This window comes from Macrobrachium nipponense, chromosome 7 (assembly GCF_015104395.2).
Source record: "Macrobrachium nipponense isolate FS-2020 chromosome 7, ASM1510439v2, whole genome shotgun sequence".
Lineage (NCBI taxonomy): Eukaryota > Metazoa > Arthropoda > Malacostraca > Decapoda > Palaemonidae > Macrobrachium > Macrobrachium nipponense.
Genome location: NC_061109.1, coordinates 57,461,412 through 57,483,499, shown reverse-complemented (window position 1 = coordinate 57,483,499; position 22,088 = coordinate 57,461,412). Strand labels below are relative to the sequence as shown.

The 22,088-nt window shown below is 38.0% G+C and overlaps 1 protein-coding gene and 1 long non-coding RNA gene across 2 annotated transcripts; both read right to left on the bottom strand.

Moving 5' to 3' along the window:
- Positions 1-3,075: 3,075 nt before the first annotated feature.
- LOC135217611 (uncharacterized) lies at positions 3,076-3,657 on the bottom strand. Its single transcript, XM_064253576.1, has one exon. The coding sequence runs from the start codon at positions 3,655-3,657 to the stop codon at positions 3,076-3,078; it is 582 nt and encodes a 193-aa protein (XP_064109646.1).
- A 4,023-nt stretch (positions 3,658-7,680) lies between these two features.
- LOC135217742 (uncharacterized) lies at positions 7,681-9,056 on the bottom strand. Its single transcript, XR_010315182.1, has 4 exons — positions 8,979-9,056; positions 8,669-8,721; positions 8,431-8,513; positions 7,681-8,240 (listed from the first exon to the last, which is right to left on the bottom strand). It is a non-coding gene; the product is annotated as an uncharacterized LOC135217742 (long non-coding RNA).
- Positions 9,057-22,088: the final 13,032 nt, after the last annotated feature.

The following is a 22,088-nucleotide window of genomic DNA, read 5'->3' as shown; positions in this document are numbered from 1 at the left end:
GACAGACCATGGGGGCATCATTTGCTCTCTGACAGCCTGTCGACACGGATACCCAGCAACTCTGTCACTTAGCCACTCTACCCCAGCCACGTTCACCCAGCCACGCTCCAGCCACGTGACACGAAGATGCCTCTTCCCAAGACCACCCCCTGGCCTACCCAGCAGTCCCAGGACACCCAGGACACCCTGGACACCCTGGACATCCAGCCTGCACAAAGGAAGGAGACGTCTGACCACGACCACGATGAGCTGCCCGTTGAGCTGACCCTATCAAGAAGGACATACAAGACTACTCGTTCGTGCAAGAGGACAAGTAGATCATCATCGAATTTGTCAAGTCACACCCTACCTTGCATGACAAGCGGGACAGGCAATGGTCGAATCCAGGGAGGAAAGAGGAACTCTGGCATGACCAGGCAGTGAACTTCACCAATTGCACCTTCCAGCAAGTTCGGAAGTACTTCAAGGCTCGCTGTACCGACTTCGGGAAGATCGAGAAGAGGGAGTACAAGAGCGAGGGTCGGCTGCATGCAACAGGACACCACGGGAGGAGGAGGTGATGACTACGTGGGCATTCCTAGGAGGTCACATCACCCACAAACCCACAGTAGCAAGCGATCGGTTCTCACCTGTATTGTCCCACAGAACCGATGCAGAGGATTCCTCTGCTGACATGTCGGGCCTGTCAGCAGCTTTGATCCAGCAGAGGAGGCGGCTGAAGCAGAAGAGATCGATCAACTTGCCAGAGGAGCAACGGCTATCCGCCGACACAGTTGATTCAACTGAAGGACTGCAGACTCAACTGACCCAGATTATGACCAGCATCAACACACTGATGCCACAAGCACAGGACAATACCCATCATGACAATCACCGTGTTCCTTCAGTACTTGATGCAACGGTTGGAGTACGTGCATCGACGATACCAGAAGCCCTTCTTCGAGCAAGTTATCAGGCTTTGTCACAGTTTGGAGGGACCCAAAGAAGAGAATGCCACGACGAAAGAGGCCATGGCTCGTGGGGGTTGTTCCCACTGGACGCCCTCATGAGTTGAGAAAGAAACGCAGACGAAACCAGGAAATTCGACAGCTTCTGCATTGCAACCAATTCGGGGACCATCACACCAGTTGTTCACATCTCAACCTCAACCTGTGTTCTTCTATGATCCCCTCCCTCAACAGCAGCCTCAGCAGCAGCAGTTATCCCATCAACAGGTCTACTCAACACAGGCAACATGGGTATCGACACCAACATTCTTCCCAGTGGACGGTTGACACCACTGAACTTCTCTCCAAGACCTTCAACTTCTTCGCTGTTGCCTCTAGTCAACAGCCTCTTGGCAGACTTGTGGCCCCCAACCCCTGGCGCCAATATTTCGACCCCAAAACCTACTGCCACAGAGGATCCCCCCACCTACGACTTGACCATCTCCCCAGGTGAAAAGGAGGACATTGACCCCGAATCAATGGAGTGATAGTCAACAATTTGTAAATAAATAGAATGTTATTTTTATAATAATAAAAGATTTTTAAGTTATTTTCTTAATATTAAATGATTTTGTACATTTTATAACATTCATAATGTTTCTTTTGTTAATAAATATGTTGAAATACTGACTTGCTTACATTTTCCTTACTGATGCTTATTGTCATGACAATATATATGATGATATGATTGGGTGAAATGAAATTGAATAATGAAAAAGCATGGCCATAAAGAATAATAACATGAAGAAATATAACAGGAAATCTAACATGAAATATGATATATGAAATATGAAATAAATAGAACTCGGAAAATAACTTGAACTATAAAAATGAAATGTAACATGAAATAAATATGGCCATCAAATAATATAATAACATACAAGGTAAAGAACAATAATATAATATTGAGAACATGATCAAATGAACATGACCACATACAAATATGATAATGAAAAAATAATTAACATTGACTGGACATGGTTATTAACAGGGGAACAATGAAAAATCAGTAACAGACTAAAGACATATTGACCTCAGTTGATAATATATGATATTTGCAGTCGAAAATGTTATGATATAAACCAAGTCCCAATTTCATTTTCTTACATTCTATGCTTTTCATGTTCATTTTCTTACATTTTGTGCTTTTCTTGTTTTTTTTTACTTACATTCTATGCTTTTCATGTACATTTTCTTACATTCTATGCTTTTCATGTTCATTTTCTTACTTTCTATGCTTTTCATGTTCATTTTCTTACATTCTATGCTTTTCATGTTTATTTTCTTACTTTCTATGCTTTTCATGTTCATTTTCTTACATTCTATGCTTTTCATGTTTGTTTAGTATAAGTATTATTATTATGTCCATCATTTGCTTCTCATTTGTCTCATTATTATGAATTATGTTATTATTACTTTCAGTTAATTATTTTCTAACATCGTTTTTTATATGTACCAATCATCATTCCAATATTCTCTATTATATTAAAATTGTTATTAGTTCTTGACAATGCAAAAGTATGGGAGTATAAAACAATGAAAAATACCTCATGATCTTTATTTACAATTATGTACATTGGTTGGGTTATGTTTTATTACAGATTTCTTTGGGTCCTCTAGTCGTCAGTAGCTGATTGTCCTCGAGGAAACACCATTTGCTCTTGCCATTCCACTGCGCCTGCATCCAATGAGTAGTACTGGGCCAGGTAATCTCTGACGGGCTTCGCTCGACGTGAGTAGTTTGGTCCCCTTCTTGCCATGAGCTGTTCTACGTGGTTCAGTGACTCCTCCCTCCAACTACCTGGTACGATGTTATGGTGTTGGTCCTCATGGTGGACGATGGTGCCAGCTCATGGGTAGCGTTGCAGTGCTAGGTTGTGCATTACACATACGCACAAAGTTATCTTCTTGCATACCTGCATTGTCATCCCGAAGACTCGCCATCTCATCTGCAGCAGGCCGAATGCATTTTCCACCACACGACGAGCGAGAGATAATCTGTAGCTGTATAGTTGTTCGGTGGGATCTTGTGATTGGTGGGAGTAGGGCTTCATCATCCACGACTTGAGAGCTAGGGCATCGTCAGTGACTATGTGGAAGGGGATGGGTTCGTCGTCGATGGGCAAATTTCTGTCTTGTGGGAGTCCTCCTCGGTTGTTTGTGCGGTTGTTTGTGATAGGCCTGGCCAGGTTGCCCTTCTGCCAGGTTCCTCCATCCCCAGCACCTCCTTCGCACCGACGCCAACGAACAGGAACCTGTATTTTGCATCAGAGAGGGCCATGAGGATGATGCTGTGGAGCTTCTTGTAATTGAAGTACAGTGATCCTCCACCTTTGGGTTTCTTGATTGCAACGTGCTTCCCATCCAGGGCTCCCATGCCATTGAAGTAGGTCCACATTGAGGCGAATCGTTTTGCTACATCGTCCCACCCTTCTGGTGTCTTGGGGCACTTCATCACTTCTGGTTTGCATGTGTCGTTAATGGCTTGGCAGACTAATGGGATAAACCGGAATATGGAACTCTTGGAGACTTGGAAGCTGTATTGGAGGCTCGTATAGTTGTTCCCACTTGCCAGGTGGCGGAAAATGACCACCAACTTGAGTCCCATGTCTTGTGCAAGCCGCATTTTCGTGTCCTTCTTCTTCAGAATGGGCATCAGCCTTTCGACCATCTCCTTGAACAATTCAGGGTAGATGAGTAGAAAGTTATTGTGTCCTTTGCGGTCTTCCTTGTTCAATTCTTGTAGTAGCTGGTCGTAGTCTCCAAGTCACCATGTCAGCCACTCCCGAGCCCAAATCCGTCCTGCCCTGCTCTCCTTTCTGCGTAAATGTGCAGGTGGCTGTGGCACTGTAGTACGTCTTCTCAACCAGCCAATGACCTGGACTGCACAGAGACACAGGAAAGCCACCAAAAATCTCTGGGTCTCCTGGGTTGAGAGGCTGTTGAGGTCCATATTGCATGCTGGGTGGGCGAGGAATGAAGGATGTGCTTAGCAGGCCTCTATATATACCCAAGGTTCATATCCGGCAGGGTGTGGCATGGTGCTTGTGCAACAATCATGCACTATTCCACGTCGTGTCTTGTGCAGATGTGCATGCACTCCGCAACAATACCACAAGTCACCAGCAACACACTGCTACACGGATTGACAAAGCTGCAAGAGCGCGTGCCCTGGCATAGCAACAACCACCATAAAACAGCACTAACGCCATAACACTCCGCTAGACACCACAACGTCACTGCAACAACACGCTGTAACATGCCCATAACACACTGCATGGGTTCGCTACACGCCGCCCAATAACAGTAATTTTTTCTCCCCACCACGTCAATTTTCGTGCAGTTTCTTGAGGTCCCATGCCGTAACAGCCTGCAACACAAAAGTGCATAGGTGTAAACCTACCATGAGTAGTGTACCTAGACCTTTTGCACTGACCTTTCCCCCTCTATCAAGGAGCCAACAATGAATGAAAAGCAGGTGTCAGAAAGCACCCTTGCTGTGCAGCTGTCATCGGATGTATCAAGACAAAGAAGGGAAACATATTCAAGGAAGAGACAGAGAGAGAGAATTTGGTCGACCAACCATGGTGTGATAATCTCGCAGCTAAACAAGGAACTGAAATAATAAATGCTGTTCACTATAGTGAAACTTGCAGACGTTTCGACGAATTATAGAGTTCATTTGAAGAAAAGGTCTTTGTTTCTCTTAATTGCGTCATGTTGCATTTATCATGTGGGTTACATAGTTTAATAAATGTATGCATATAAGTATACACACGATACTTAGGTAAATAGATACAATCAAACAGATATGCACACACAAACACACACAAACACACACAGAGATACACAGATACATACATAAATATCTATATATATATATATATTCGAGTATATACAAAATTAGAAATATATGTATGTATATTTATATATTTTTACGTTTTTATCTCGCCTTGCCTCGCTAAAAATTGAAATTAAATTTAAGCTAGAAGCAGCAGCCATTTTACCTCTACATTATACGACTTTGTGAGGGCGGGGGGCGATTTAGGGAAATCAGCATAGACCAGGCCAGACAAGGGAGATAGGAATTTCCGGTCCATCATAGTTTTGTGGAAGGGTATTAATTCATTAAGCACTAGGGACATGACACAAGGGAAAGTGGGCAGCTAGGTAGGTCCTTCCTAGGCCTAGTCTTAAGACCTTATTACTGGCCATATGTCTGTTTCCAGAATGCCCTACCAATGGGCTGGAGGGGTGGGGGGGAAACTACCACCAATGCGAATCATCCGCGCCCTCATTTGCTTCCGGTCCTGCTTAGTCGCTTAACATAGTCCTAGATAAAGGCGCTTACTGCTACGCCCCCAGGACTCGAACAAAGCCGACGCCATCGTTCATCTCATATAAAGCTACACTCCATAAGGTATCCAGGTATGTCTGAGTTACATTCATATAGCCAGTTCTTTTCCTCTGAGTCAAACAAACTTTCCTACGTTTTCAAATTCAATTTCTCACTTCTCTAACGAACCTCCTTTTGTCCAACCTAGCATGCACATGCTTCCCTTGTGACTTGTCCGAGATCCACGAAGATCTCCTTTAATCTTTCCACTTAAGCATTAGATTTCTCCCCATATTATCAGTATTGTGTGTGATTTAAGGATAAATTCCCTCCATAGTGCATTAGTCATAAATTTTGTGTGAGAAGTCTTTGTTTTATGTTGTGTGTAACCTTGAATTCATTTTCAGATTTCCGATTGCTGACTCCCGTGCATTCCTACAGCCTTGCTAGGCGCTCCACTTACCGTAGCAGAGATTATTATCAAAACTCAGCAACCAGCCTTACACAGATTGAGATTTCTGCCAGTTTCTCATGTTACTGTAAAAAATAGAATAATTTAACACAGTAGTCTGTGCCCTCTCCATGTGGCCTATCTGCCATTCCGTTTGCCTCAGGCTGTTCTATTTTGTGTAAATAAACTTAATTTAGATTTACCTGGCAGGTTTCATGGCGACCTTAAAGCATTAAACAGTTTTCTAACTCAAGGTAAGTCGAAAGTGCTTCATTATTATTCCATATCCTTATGTGTGTAGGTTTTGGCAGACTTTTACAGCAAGGCATATGACTTTAGAAATATAACCCCATCCAAAAACGACCCCACACGTAACAATATATATGTGTGTATATATTATATATATATATATTATATATATATATATATTATAATATATTATATATATATATATATATATATATATATATATATATATTATATGATATATATACGTAGATGAGTGTGTGTTTGTATTTGTATATATATATATATATTATTTATATATATATATATATATATATATATATATCATATATATTATAAAATATATATATATTATATATATATATATATATATATATATATATATATATATATATATATATATATATACATATATATACATATAGTATATATATATAATATTTATATATGGAAAATATATATATAATATATAAATATATAGTATATCTATAGAGATATAATATAGATATTCTATATACATGTATGTAGTAGGTATTATTTATATATATATATAGATATATGATATATATATATATTATATATATATATTATATATATTATATGTATGTATGTATGTTATATATATATAATATATATATATAGATATATATATATAATATATATATATATATGATATATACATGTAATATATTATATATATATATATATACATACATACATACATACATATATAAATATAAATATAAGTATATATATATATAATATTATATATATTTATCATCTCATATAACTTATTATAAAACTCGTTAGTTTTTAGCCAATAAATGTTTTCTAAAATAGTTTATTTGCCTTCAATAATTTTTCTATCCCATCTCTTATTCATTACATATGTTTATCCATGTAATGATATTAACATGGGGTATTTTCCCTAGAGGATTATTATCAGATTGCTATATATTTATGACAACTAAATTCATAGACCTATCTATTGAGGAATGGTGGTCGTCTTCTTGTTTAAAACAATTCTCATATCATTAATCATCAGTATTTATCTCGAAATACGCAAGGGCTTTGTACTCAGTTTAGTGATTGATTTTAAAATAAGGAAATAAGTCTGATTAGGTTTTGTGCACGATGAAAATTAAAAGATATTTTACAATCGAATTCAAAATGTGAAGTTTGTACACCAAGTTAGTTTTTCCTCGAATGGAAACGTAATTGAAATCGACATTAGCAAAGAAAGTCTCTCAAAAATCAGAGAAAATTATTATGTCATTAATTATTAATATGTTATCTTTTCAATATCGGTAAACATCTGCCGTTCATAACCAGATTGTAGCAGTAAAAAGGATACGAAGATGAACGTAGCGTATTTTCATCAGGATCAGTGAGTATCAATAGAGCTTTGACTGTCGAATGGAAACAAGGAACACAGTTTGCAAAGCACTGGGTGTTGACAAATCTAAAACGACCTCCTCGGGTCCATTCAATAATGGCTAAAAGCAGATCCTCTTTTTCCCTTTTGAATTTTATTAGGAAATTATAGCCAAACTCATATTGTTTTCATATTGGCCCCAACATTTCATTGTGAGTTATCTGTCGTCACAGCTAACATAAGTTTAGAAACGTAGTTAATGTATTTTTGTAAATAAAACCATAGAAATTGTGCTGCATTTAGTCTTAATTAATTAACAATCATTGTTTGAATAATTAAAAAAATCCAAAAGAATATAATAATTAACCACTAAAAAAAACCATGTACATCGTTTCAAAAACATTATAAATCATCATTTTATGACAAATTCTTAAATTCATAAATTTTATAATATTGTGCTCATTACGAATTAATTACAAGTTAAAAGTTTAACATTTCAATCCATTTAACAAACATAAATATTTAGAAATATTCTGCCCATTTAGAATTACATCCAGAATGAATATAAACTCAAACCACTCGACATAAGGATAACTTCATAAGGTCTGCTTGGGCGTAATGGTAGTAGTCAAAAATCTCCGATCCGTTTTGCAGTTTATGTTGCAACTGCAAAAGTAACATCCGGAGGAGAGATGCTACTCGTCATCATAATAATATTTTTCAAAACATTTGCAATGGCTTTCGGGGCAGTTTGGAGGATTGTGAAGGCAATTATCCATGCACCATTGCCACATCCCTTCTACTTCAGTCCAACCACCAACGGGATAGCAGAAAAGCGGAGACTCACTGTCAAAATAATAAGATATTTAGGGACATCGTTGGAAGTACTGAGATCAATTGTTAGTGATTAAGAGACGTCAAACCCTTCTTTTTGTTTATATAGCGATTGTAGTAAATGTTTCAATAAGAAAATTCACAGCATTTCGTTGTGTTATTTTTTTTCAGAAACTTCATCTGAAAGTGACTTCTCATTTACCTGTACTGCTTTGGAACATTGTCAAGTGCATTCTTCAGAGGAGCTTCAACTACACGTCCATGGGTCCAGCAAATGCACAACACCTGCCATATATGAAAAGTTAAACACCTGTCGGGCAAGAGTGGCAAAAACCTGCCCAGAATGTTTTCAGGTTCTAATTATGCCCTGATGGATATATGATAGAAACAATCTTTAGCAGTATACTTTGCATACATAATTTTATGACAGAAATACTCACAGCAACCAGGAAGAACTTGACGAAGATTCTCAACATCTTTCCACCTGAAGCAACTGAAGCAAACGGGACAGCTTAGTTTAATAATAAACCAGAAAACCGAATAAAAATGGCTTACATTTATACTAACAAACTTTGATATGCATACTTAACACCGATGCACAAAATCTTTCCCAAAGGTGAATATATATTTTTTACTGTAATTTAGCAGTGTTCTCTGAAGTGTAAAAGGGTATCGAATCACTATTTACACACAAAAACAATATGTTTTCATTGAGAAAACTACCAAGAAAATTTTGTTTAGATGTGATACCTAAACACTGCAAAAGTCTGAGAGGAGAAAAAGTAACTGAGTTGACTCTGTAGTGTTCAATTGCAGGAGACAGTATGTAGTATTTGCTGCCTAAAAGCGTCCTATTTATACTGGCCGATACTACTTCAAAGTGTGATTCATTCGTCAGTTCTCATAAGTTTATTCTAATTACATATCCCTTTTAATGTCAGGTCGTGACCAATTATATTGATACGAAATCTTAAACACTGATCCATTAAAATCTAATTGTTTTTTCTAAAAATATGTTGGTGGCATTTAGGATCGTATTTAGAATATAGTTTTATGAAAGGTGGGAAATTCTCTCGGAAGTTTCTAAATTATTTTGATCTATGTGTTTGGTAATTGTCTGTTTCTTTTATAATTACATATAACAAATGATTTAAACCCCTTCCATACATGTTAGTCTAAAGATTGTCTGAAATATAGAAGTCTGCTCCACCCAGTGATATTTATTGGTAGGTATAAGAGAAGGTCTTAAGTTCTAGTAGGTCTTGTAATAGGAATTATACACAAGTAGCCAGTGAGGTAGCCCTGTATCCCAAGGGTTAAATTCATGGGTTTCCAAAGTTTGCGAGATATTATAAAAGGGAAATTTATTTTCTAAAATCTTTCTCTTAAATAAAAGCTGAGGATACATCATATAACGATAAAGGACAATTTAACCTAGTTTTACTTTTAAGAATATATTGTCTGAATTTTACTGTTACTAAAGTTCACGGTTCTAATTTTTATCCACCTTTCTTGAATGTCTGAATCTCTGAATAATGTGATCCGTAGTTGGTAGTGCCGTCAATTCACTTTACGTGGTGCACTGTAGGCATTATTGAAGGATCTTTACAGCGTCCTTCGGGCCCTAGCTGCACTTAGCGTCTGGCCTAAATGCTACATTCTATGCAACTCTATTCTGTATAATGCGAAACCTTTTTTGTTCATTATCTGGAAACATATTGTCTCTCTAGCCCTAAAATTTTCCCACGAATCTCGACCTTTTACACATTTTTTTTATAAGACATACTATAGTCGATTCATTTAAGGTAGATTCTTGCGCCTACGAGACGTTTGTTTGGCGGCCTCTGATTGGCTGGTACCGGGAGGTATGCCTTTCGCTCAGTCTCATTATTTTTACTGTGGCTTAGAAAACTAGCAATATTATGTTTATATTTCTTCAAACAACTCACGCTTTGCTCAAGATCGGAAAATTATGGTCATATCATAGGATTCGGTATTAATTGTACAACCAAGTCATCTTTTCCTGAAATCAATAAGATAAAACACAAAGGAATTACAACGAGTAAAAGTGAAAAGAGAAGCATTTAATTCTTTATACCTGTTTTTATTTATTATCGGATTTTGCATCATTAACGCGAATAAGATAAAATAAAACTTGTGTTTTCATACAACAAATTCACCCTGTATACGCTGGTGCTTTCAGATTTTGGATGCGTGTAAAATGTGAGGAGAAAATGAAGAATATGTCTTATTATTGCATCAGTAAATGATTCAAGTTTGACGGTATTGCTGAGAGAATGAGATCTGCAAGGCGTCGTCGTTGTGTTTGTGGCCTCAGCGAGAGATTTGAGTTACCAATTAGCGATATAAAAGGTTGCAGTTTCGACAATATTTACCATGCTATATTATTACATTTTCTGAAAATATATACACAGAATTTACATTATAACTGTCGAACATTTTAAATCCAATATCATATAGTATGTCTGGCCATATCTGATAAGGAAAAAAATAATAATAATCAGATGGATGCATCTGGTATCGTTAGCTCAGACCCATGTGGGCCGCGGGGAATTCAATCCAGCAAAGAAGTTGAACTCTGTGGAAAGACGACTTCACACTCTTCAACTCAGCCTAAACTTTAATCAGGTTGTTTCAAGATATCGTTTCTTTCTATGATTTTATGAATAAACATTTTCAAATGAAAGAGACTACAGAGACTTATTTGAGTGATATAAAATAATAATCTCAGTGAAGTAATAAACAACAAATAATTAAGAAAGATTGACTTCCTATCAGGCTGAGTCAAGCACGGCTGCAACATAATAAGACATATTCTTCATTTTCTCTTCACATATTACACGCATCCAAAATCTGAAAGCACCAACGTATTCAGGGTGATTTTATTGTATGAAAATACAAGTTTTAATTCATCTTGATCGTATGACTTATCAAAAATCCGATGATAAATAAAAACAGGTGTAAAGATTGAACTTTTTCTCTTCACTTTTACTCGTTGTAATTCCTTTGTTGTTTTATCTAATTGGTTTCAGGAAAAGATTATTTAGTCGTACAATTAATACCGAATCCTTTGGTATGACCAATAACTTTATTATCTTTTGGAAAACGTGAGATAAATGAAGAAATATAAACATACTGCATTTTTTCTAAGTCACAGACGAAAATATGACAATGAGCGAGCGGCCTACCTCCCGGTACCAGCCAATCAGAGGCTGCCAAACAAACGTCTCGTAGGCGCAAGAATCTACCTTAAATGAATCGACTATAGGTTCCGTTATGATTATTCAAACTCGTTTTTACGACCTTATACATTGGACACAAAGACGATTTTTTCAATTTTTAGTCATCTCTCTTCTCTCTCTCTCTATCTCTCTCCTCTCTCTCTCCTCTCTCTCTCTCTCTCTCTCTATTTATATATATATATATATATATATATAGATATATTTATATATATACTATATATATATATATATATATATATATATATATATATATATATATTTATATATGTATATATTGGTGTGTGTGTGGTATGTGTTTGTATATATATATATATATATATATATATATATATATATATATATATATATATATATATATATATATATATATATATATATATATATATATATATATATATATATATATATATATACACATACACACACACCACACACACGCACGTATATATAGATATATATATATATATATATATATATATATATATATATATATATAGTATGTATATATATATATATATATATATATATATATATATATATATATATATATATATATATATATTGTTATGAACTTCACGATGGTCTGAAGTTATTAGGGTTCTTTTGGACCTGATATTTCAGATCAGTACCACAAAAAGAGTATGATCCGTGACAAATCAACACTCAAAGAGTACAGTCTCAGAGAAGATACATCAAACCACAAATTAAAGATTAATAATAATTTATTACTTAAGAATTAACACAACAAAAGAACCCCTCTGAAAACTGAATAATGGGGGGAAAAGCACAACAAGCACACACAACACCAAATCAGTCACTTTTTCAATCGCCTACCTAACTAGCATGCCAAGGAGTAAGAGAAAGTATACAGTGGAAGTAAGAAAAATACTTTCCCTAGCATACGATAGGTGGATATTCAAAGGGGGGAAAACCTTAACCTATATCTTAACCTATATCTTTGACAAATTGTTTTAACAAAGGGAATTGTACTAAATACATACTCTAATAATAATATAAAACATAAATAACTCAATAGGTCGAGTCCATACAGTCAGCTATACACTTAAAGTCATCCAAGGACGTCGTTATGCAGATAAATGCCGACGCTGACACACACTTATTTTCGTGTAAAAGATGTCTTTACTAAAACAAGGGGTTGCTGCTCCATCACATGAAGAAATAAATTAATAATACTAATAATAATAAAGTGGGCTCACTCTCCTTCGCCACTAGAGGGCCTCCTCACGACTCCAAGAGTGCAGTGTAAAAGCAGAGGCAGGAGAATACAGGGTGTATATTGAGCTCGCACTACGGGCCGTTCACGAGAGCAAAATGCTGAGCTCTACTCCAAATATTAAGGGCTGTAGAAATCCTCGGTGAGGCACAAAGTCCAAGCCTCCAACAACAGGCCCCAAGCAATCCAGCTTCTGACAAAGGGCACAAACATACAGTCACTCTCGAGTGACACAACACGGTGCAGATGTGCAAAAGGAAGTATCATCTACCCAAAAATACGTGCACTGCCGTAAACTGCCAATAATATAACATACTGGTCCTTCTATGGTGGAGCCAAGTACAGAACTCCTGAACTAATGCCACAAGGCCCCCTCGAAAGCTGCGGGAGAGTGTCAAAATATGACATGGCACAGACTACGAAAGCTAAATCACCATCACAAACATGAAAAAAGAGAAACAAACTTCATGGGCGGAGTACCAATATAAAAAAAAAATCAATAACAACCCTTAAGGAGAGGCAAAAGACCCATATCCAGTGTTCAGAGAGAAAGTCAAAAGAAAACTGGATTAAACTAGAAAAACTTACTTTAAAAAAAGGGCCGTCAAAACTGAATAAATTATGTTAATTTATGATAATCATACTATAATGGGCGTAATGTCTGTCTGTCTGTCTGTCTATCATTCAATCACGGCCAAACGGCTGGTCAGATGGGCATGGAACTTGGCAGGGTTATGGTGGGGACCCCTAAGATGTTTGGAAAAGGGTTTCATCCAACCTACCCCCACTCCTTTGTAGGGGGTGGGGGTGAGAAGGGATTCCCTGAACGGAGCTGTTTCTGGCCATGAAACAAGGCCGTGAAACTAGGCTGGTTATTCCCATAGACTTTGCTACTTTACGAATTTTCATACATAATTTCTGTTCAACTTCCCCGGAGAAAGTCGCGAATATTTCGGCTCGGACACAATAAAAGATGAAAATTATCATCAATATCCGCAAGATTTTTTGAATAACTTAAATCCATCGGGACTGCCGGTGCACAAAATAATGTTGAAGAAGTACTGCCTGGTAATGTTGCTGCTTCGGAATTTCGATCCTGCCAATGGACATAATAAAAAGGAAACTGACAAGTTCCTACTTTCTACTCTCTTTTGGAAGACACAGGATCATAAGAGCATTTATCAGTAGCCATAACGCACTGACATACAAGTTGCATCTTTGCAGTAACATAATGAAAAGAAAGATACTTTATTATTCGTATCACCGTGCAACGTGATTGACAAAGAAACGAACCAATCAGGATCCCTGTTCCGTTAAATGAAAGTCACCGACAAGAGAGAGAGAGAGAGAGAGAGAGAGGAGAGAGAGAGAGAGAGCCATTCAACGACATTAATGCACTACAATTTTATAATTTTAACTTGCTATCGAAAAATGAGAGAGAGAAAGAGAGAGGAGATAATTTGTGATTTGAGAGCTAAGTAATCCGATAATCCCATCACCGTCTTCGTTACTTGACTTACATTAAGAGAGAGAGAGAGAGAGAGGAGAGAGAGAGAGCGAGAGAGAGAGAGAATCATTAAAAGTGGGTAAACAATAATGAATACAAACTTCTTTAAGTTCATTGAGCGTCCCTTCACTTAGTTTAATAGAGAGAGAGAGAGAGAGAGAGAGGAGAGAGAATATCATTAAAAGAGGGGAAACAACAATGAATAAGAATTTCTCTGCGTTCAGTGATCGTCCCTTGAATTACATTACGAGAGAGAGAGAGAGAGAGAGAGAGAGAGAGAGAGAAACTATTCGTGTAATCGCCCTTATTTTAATATTGCTGAACAAATAGTACATATAAATTTTTCACTTCTGCACCCGTACTTTATCACCCATCGTAGATGGGTAAGTTTGCTAGTATATATAATTATAGTATGTGTGTTTTTGTGTGCTTGTGGTGTGTGTTTATAAGTGATTGGGTCAACATGAAAAAATAATAATAAAGAAGATTTAAGTAACAAACACCATCGATTTAACATATGTGGATGACGTCACTGTCACGTGACTTGGTAGCCATACAGGAAAATGTGCCTCCTGAAATCCTTAAGCATGTGCAAATTAAGAATAGGTTGCCATGTTGGAACTGTGCCCATAAAATATTATCATTATTATTGTTATTATTCTTATTTTTTTTTCTTATTTTATTTAATTTTTTTTTTTGCTCTATCACAGTCCTCCAATTCGGCTGGGTGGTATCTATAGGGTGGGGTTCCGGGTTGCATCCTGCCTCCTTAGGAGTCCATCACTTTTCTTACTATGTGCGCCCGTTTTCTAGGATCACACTCTTCTGCATGAGTCCTGGAGCTACTTCAGCCTCTAGTTTTTCTAGATTCCTTTTCAAGGATCTTGGGATCGTGCCTAGTGCCCCTATGATTATGGGTACAATTTCCACTGGCATATCCCATATCCTTCTTATTTCTATTTTCAGATCTTGATACTTATCCATTTTTTCCCTCTCTTTCTCTTCAACTCTGGTGTCCCATGGTATTGCGACATCAATGAGTGATACTTTCTTCTTGACTTTGTCAATCAATGTCACGTCTGGTCTATTTGCACGTATCACCCTAACTGTTCTGATGCCATAGTCCCAGAGGATCTTTGCGTGATTGTTTTCTATCACTCCCTCAGGTTGGTGCTCGTACCACTTATTACTGCAAGGTAGCTGATGTTTCTTGCACAGGCTCCAGTGGAGGGCTTTTGCCACTGAATCATGCCTCTTTATGTACTGGTTCTGTGCAAGTGCCGGGCATTCGCTTGCTATGTGGTTTATGGTTTCATTTTTCGTATTGCACTTCCTACATATGGAAGAGAGATGTTATTTCTGTCTATCGTTCAGGTTCTTAGGGCCTGATCTTGTGCCGCTGTTATCATTCCTTCAGTTTCCTTCTTTAGCTCTCCCCTCTGTATCCATTGCTATGTGTCATTGCTGGCTAGTTCTTTAGTCTGTCTCATGTATTGTCCGTGCATTGGTTTGTTGTGCCAGTCCTCTGTTCTGTTTGTCATTCTCCTGTCTCTGTATATCTGGGTCTTTGTCTACTTTTATTAGTCCTTCTTCCCATGCAATCTTTAGCCACTTGTCTTCACTTGTTTTGAGATATAGCCCCAGTGCTCTGTTCTCGATGTTGACGCAGTCCTCTATACTTAGTAGTCGTTTCTTTCCTTCCTTTCGTGTTATGTATAGTCTGTCCGTATTTGCTGTTAGGTGTAGTGCTTTGTGTATTGTCGTATGTTTCCTGGTTTTCTGATCTATGCTGCGGAGTTCTACCTTTGTTCATTCGACTATTCCTGCGCTGTATCTGATTACCGACGTTGAGTTTTGACTTGAGTATCGCCTTGAGTCTCTGCATATATTCTTTCCTGATCGTGTCCTTCATCTCTTGGTGTTTTATATCCCCTCCTTCCATTATTCCCAGGTATTTGTATCCTGTCTCATCTATGTGTTTGATGTTGCTCCCATCTGGTAGCTTTATCCCTTCAGTTCTTGTTACTTTGCCCTTTTGTATGTTGACTAAGGCGCATTTTTCTATTCCAAACTCCATCCTGATGTCCCCAGATACAGTCCTTACAGTCTGGAACAGGGTATCTATTTCCTTGATGCTCTTACCATACAGCTTGATGTGGTCCATGAACATCAGATGGTTGATTTTGTTGCCTCTTTTCTTGAGTTGGTACCCGGCATCCATCTTCTGTAGTACTTTTGTCATGGGAATCATGGCTACTACGAAGAGTAGCGGGGACAGTGAGTCGCCCTGGAAGATCCCTCTCCTGATATTAACCTCTGCTAGTCTTATTCCAGAGCTAGTAAGTATTGTATTCCAGTTGTGCATTGTATTTTTGAGGAAGCTGATGGTGTTTTCTGGTATCATGTCGAAGGCTTTCTTATAGTCTATCCATGCCATGTTTAGGTTGGTTTTCCTTCTCCTACTGTTCTTCATTACCATTTTGTCTATCAGGAGCTGGTCTTTTGTGCCCCTACACTTCCTTCTGCAGCCTTTCTGTTGGTGGGGGATGGTGTTTGTCTCCTCTAGGTAGTTGTATAGCCTTTCACTGATGATACCTGTTAGTAACTTCCACATTATTGGTAGGCAGGTGATAGGCCTGTAGCTACTGGCTATATTTCCCTTGCTCTTGTCTTTTTGTACTAAGGATGTTCTTCCTGTGGTCATCCATTTGGGTGCATGGTGATTTGAGATACAATGCTGGAGTTGTTCTGCTATTCGTGGGTGTAGGGCCTTGAAGTTTTTGAGCCAGTATCCATGGACTTCATCGGGACCTGGGGCTTTCCAGTTGGGCATTTTCTTTAGTTGGTGTACGATGTGTCTGTTGGGATCTCTGTAAATCTTTGTTTTATTCTCCCTGTTTCTTCTTCCTTGACTTCCTGGAGCCATATGTTTTTCCAGAGTCTCTTACTTGGTTCGGCTTCAGGAATTTCTTGGTGGTTGTCTACCCCTCTTATTTGGCTGTATAGTCTTTTCTGGTTGGTTCTGAATAGTTTGTTCTGTTGGTATCCTTTATTCCTGTTCATGTACCGTTGCATCTTATGTGCTTTGGCCTTAAGCCTCTGTTTTACATCTTCTATTGTGTTGTTTAGTCCCCTCTCTTGTACTTTGTATTTCCCGTTGAGTTCCTCTCTTGTTTTCTTGCTTCTTAGCCTTTTTTCTGCCATCTCTTTCAGTTTACTCAAGTCAGATCTCATCATCATGATTTGCTTTTCCAGGCGCCTTTTCCAAGGCGGTTGCTGTTCTGGTTTCTGTTGGGTTGGTTGTGCTGGTGGTGTTGGTGATCGAATCCCCATCAGTTCTGCTACTAATCTTGCTCCTACATATGCCAAGTTATTTGTTTCTGTGATACTGGCAGTGTGTATTATGCCCATTATTTCATTGACCTCACTTGTTTTCTCCCTTAATTTCTTGGTGTTGTAGGCTTTCATGGAGGGGATCTTTGTTCTCTCTGTATCTGGCTCCATCCATTGTCTAATCTTTTCTACCCATTCCGTCCTCTCTGTTACTTCGTTGGTGTATCTTCGTGTGTCGTTGTTTGATACCTCATCATCCCTGTCGTCTTCTATGGCATCGTCTCTCAGTTCGTCTTTGTGTAATTCATTGTCGTGTGACATTTCCCTTTCCAGTTCTCTTCCTGTTGGGGAGAGCCAGTTCTTTTTCTTTATGATCCTTACTGGGTCTGCCAGCCTCTGCTCTGTTTGGTGGGTGTTATCCCTCTCATTGTAGATGTTGACCAACCTTCTTCTATATCCTCTCTCCGTCGGGTTGCTTCTGATGTAGTATCTCCATATTTCCCTATTTTCTTCTCTTGTCCATTTCTTCCTTTGGTTTGCTTCTGTAGCTCCAAACTCAGGCTGTTGGTTACTGTCGTTGTGGTGGTCAGTTGCTGGATGACCGTACTCCCCTTCAATTGGGTTGAATACCTGGCTACCGGACGAAGCTCCTCTGTTGCCAGAGGTTCCATTTACGTCGTTGTCGTTTATTCCTTCATTTCTTAACATCATTGCTGAGTTTTGCTATTTAACCCATAGCTGGACCCAACCCCATCAGGGGTAGGTACTCATTTACAGCTGAGTAGACTGAGGAAATTATGGTAAAGATCCTTCCCCAAGGAATCAATGCCGAGGAGAGCGGTCACCCATCCAAAGATTGACCAGCCCCAATGTTGCTTAACCAGTCCTTTGACGACCTAACCCACTCTGCCACGGCGTCACATTATTATTATTATTATTATTATTATTATTATTATTATTATTATTATTACTATTATTATTATTATTAGTATAATTATTATTATTGTTCGCACAATTCTTGCAATGGAGAGACAACTCTATAGTTATGTATGGCTACATAAATGTAAAAATAAATCTGTACAGATTTATATTTAAATTTATGCGCCCATACATACCTGTAATTTGCTTTTCTACTACTAATACTACTAATATTACTACTACTATGTCTATCATTATGATTATTATCATTATTATTTTTATTATTACTATTAAAAATAATGCTTCAATTAACTTTTTATCGAACGTGGTCAGTGAATCTGTGATTCTAAGTAGTGCACCTTGACCTCTCGCATTGACCTTTGCCCCTCTATCAAGGAGCCAACAATGAATGAAAAGCAGGTGTCAGAAAGCACCCTTGCTGTACAGCCATCATCGGATGTATCAAGACAAAGAAGGGAAACATATTCAAGGAAGAGACAGAGAGAGAGAATTTGGTCGACCAACCATTTTGTGATAATCTCGCAGCTAAACAAGGAACTGAAATCGTAATGCTGTTCACAATAGTGAAACTTGCAGACGTCGCGACGAATTATAGAGTTCATTTTAAGAAAAGGTCTTTGTTTCTCTTGATTTAGTCATGTTGCATTTATAATGAGGTTTACATAGTTTAACAAATGTATGCATATAAGTATACACACGATACTTAGGCAAATAGATACAATCAAACAGATATGCACACATAAACACACACAAACACACACAGAGACACACAGATACATTCATAAATATCTATATATATATTCGAGTATATACAAAATTAGAAATATATGTATATATATTTATATATTTTCACGTTTTTATCTCGCCTTGCTTCGCCAAAAATTGAAATTAAAATCAAGCTAGAAGCAGCAGCCATTTTACCCCTATATTATAACGACTGTGGTGGGGGTGGGGTGGTGGGGGGGGGGGGATTTAAGGAAATCAGCATAGACCAGGCTAGACAAGGGAGATAGGAATTTCCGGTTCATCGTAGTTTTGTGGAAGGGTATCAATTCGTTAAGCACCTTAGGGGGTGGGACAACAAAAACACAAGGGGGAAACGTGGGCAAGCCTACTGACCATTTCAGGCCTGCGGTGCATAGGCTTTCTTAAATATCTTTTTAAATATCAACTGTATTTTCTTGAAATTTTGGCCCAACATGTTTTAGACCTTCCGCTAATGTATGGCAATATCACTAAGTATCCAAAATTATTAATAATGGCACTTTACTCCTGAACATTTCCAATTTTCTTTGCATTTGACTGAGACTTTCTCTCCCTGTTAACATATTATGAATGAAAGTGTGCCGTACTACGATTATGACGTATAGTGTTTTAAATTTTTTAATTACTTTATGGATTATTGTTTTTTGTATCCAAATTAGTTTATGCAATAAAGTTTACTTGTGTTTCATTATTTTGGGAGATTATTATGACTTCTTGGTTTATTCAGAGTATATATATATATATATATATATATATATATATATATATATATATACATACAATATAGATGTATATATATATATATATATATATATATATATATATATATATATATATATATATATATATATATATATACACTTGAAAATATACCCGCTGAAAATTAGGGGGTCAGTAGTTACAAGCTGTTCAGGTGTGTTTATATTGACGTCCGGCTTCCACCCGCCCATCCTGATCTCAATGCCATTGAGCAGGTATGGGCGCATATGAAGCTATATGTACGTTCATCGTTACGGCATTTCACCAGGGCAGACCTAAAGGTCAGATTGGAGGAAGAAAGGCTTGCTGTCACTAAACAGGTGTGGTAAGGAGCTGTCCAACGAGGTCAAGCTTTCGAGAATGAATAATGGCTTACTGACAACTTCCGGAATTGCATAGATCCAATCGTTGTCAACGTCGCCAGTGATGGCGAGGACGATCTGTTTTTAGACAGTGATGGGGAGTGAGCTGAAATATCCTTATACGTGTGAATATATAGTCCTATAATTAATAAGTTTTGATATATTTATCCACCAGTTTTTTATTTTGTATGTCTATGCTGTTTTCATGGCTACTGCAAAAATTTACTTCAAAATCTGTAATATTTTCTGTAATATATTGTACATACTTTATTGGATTATATATTATAAAATAATACATAAGTGATCTTACTTTTTAAGTAAACTATGACATGTTTTTTTTCTTTCATATTTATATATCCAATAATAATCTAAAGTTGCCACTACCACACAATTCTCATGGAAATAGATAAGAAAGGTACATGATAAATAAAAACATACAAAGGGCTTTATGAAAAGTAATCAGTAGTAAATGGTAGTTCGTGTACATTTTAAAACGTAAAAAAACATATGGTAGTACACTATTCCATTCATAAGACTCACACAGAGTAAGAAAGAGAGGAGTGGGCGGGGCTTCTTTCCTAACTCTTTGGCTAAGCCAACGACAGGAGTTCGTGGATTTACAACTAATACTGAGGAAATTGAAAATTTTCTAAGTAAAGTGCCTTAATTATTAATTCAGGGTACTTAATTATATTGCCATATATTAGCGGAAGGTGTAAAACATGTTGTGCCAAATTTTCAGGAAGACAGTTGATATTTAAAAAGATATTTAAGGAAACCCATGCATCGCAGGCCTTGAAATGGTCAATAGGTAGGCCCTTCCTAGGCCTAGTCTTAAGACCTATTTTACCTTGGTCTTGTTAATGGCCATATGTCTGTTTCGAGAATGTCCTGCCAATGGGTGGGGGGGGGGGGGGGGGGGGGGGGGGGGGGGTTAGGGTTGGGGGGGGGTGGGGGGGGGGGGGGGGGGGGGGGGGGGGGGGGGGGGTGGGGGGGGGGGGGGGGGGGGGGGGGGGGGGGGGGGGGGGGGGGGGGGGGGGTGGTCTGGGGGGGACCTACCCCCACCGCGAATAATCCGCACCCTCATTCGCTTCCGGTCCTGCTTATCAAGGACAGACATCCGCCCTTGCCTTCTATAGTCCTAGATAAAGGCACTTACTGGCGCGCCCCCAGAACTCGGACAAAGCCGACCCCATCGTCTCATATAAAGCTACACTCCATAAGGTTTAGTCCAGGTACGTCTGAGTTTACATTCAATGTTAACCAGTTTCTTTTCCTCACCTGAAGTCCATCAAAACTATCCCATGTATGTTCCAATTCTATTTCTTTCCCACTTCTCTAACGAACCTTCCTTTTTCTCCAACCTAGCATGTACATGCTTCCCTCGTGACTAGTCCGAGATCCACGAAGTTCTCCATTAATCTTTCCACTTAAGCATTAGATTTCTCCCCATATATCAGTATTGTGTGTGATTTAAGGATAAATTCCCTCCATAGTGCATTAGTCATAAATGTTGTGCGAGAAGTCTTTATTTTATGTTGTGTGTAACATAGACTTCATTTCCAGATTTCCGACTGCCGACTCCCGTGCATTCCTGCAGCCTTGCTAAGCGCTCCACTCACTTACTGTAGCAGAAATTATCATCAAAACTCGGCAACCACCTTGCATAGGTTGTGAATTCGGCCAGTTTCTCATGTT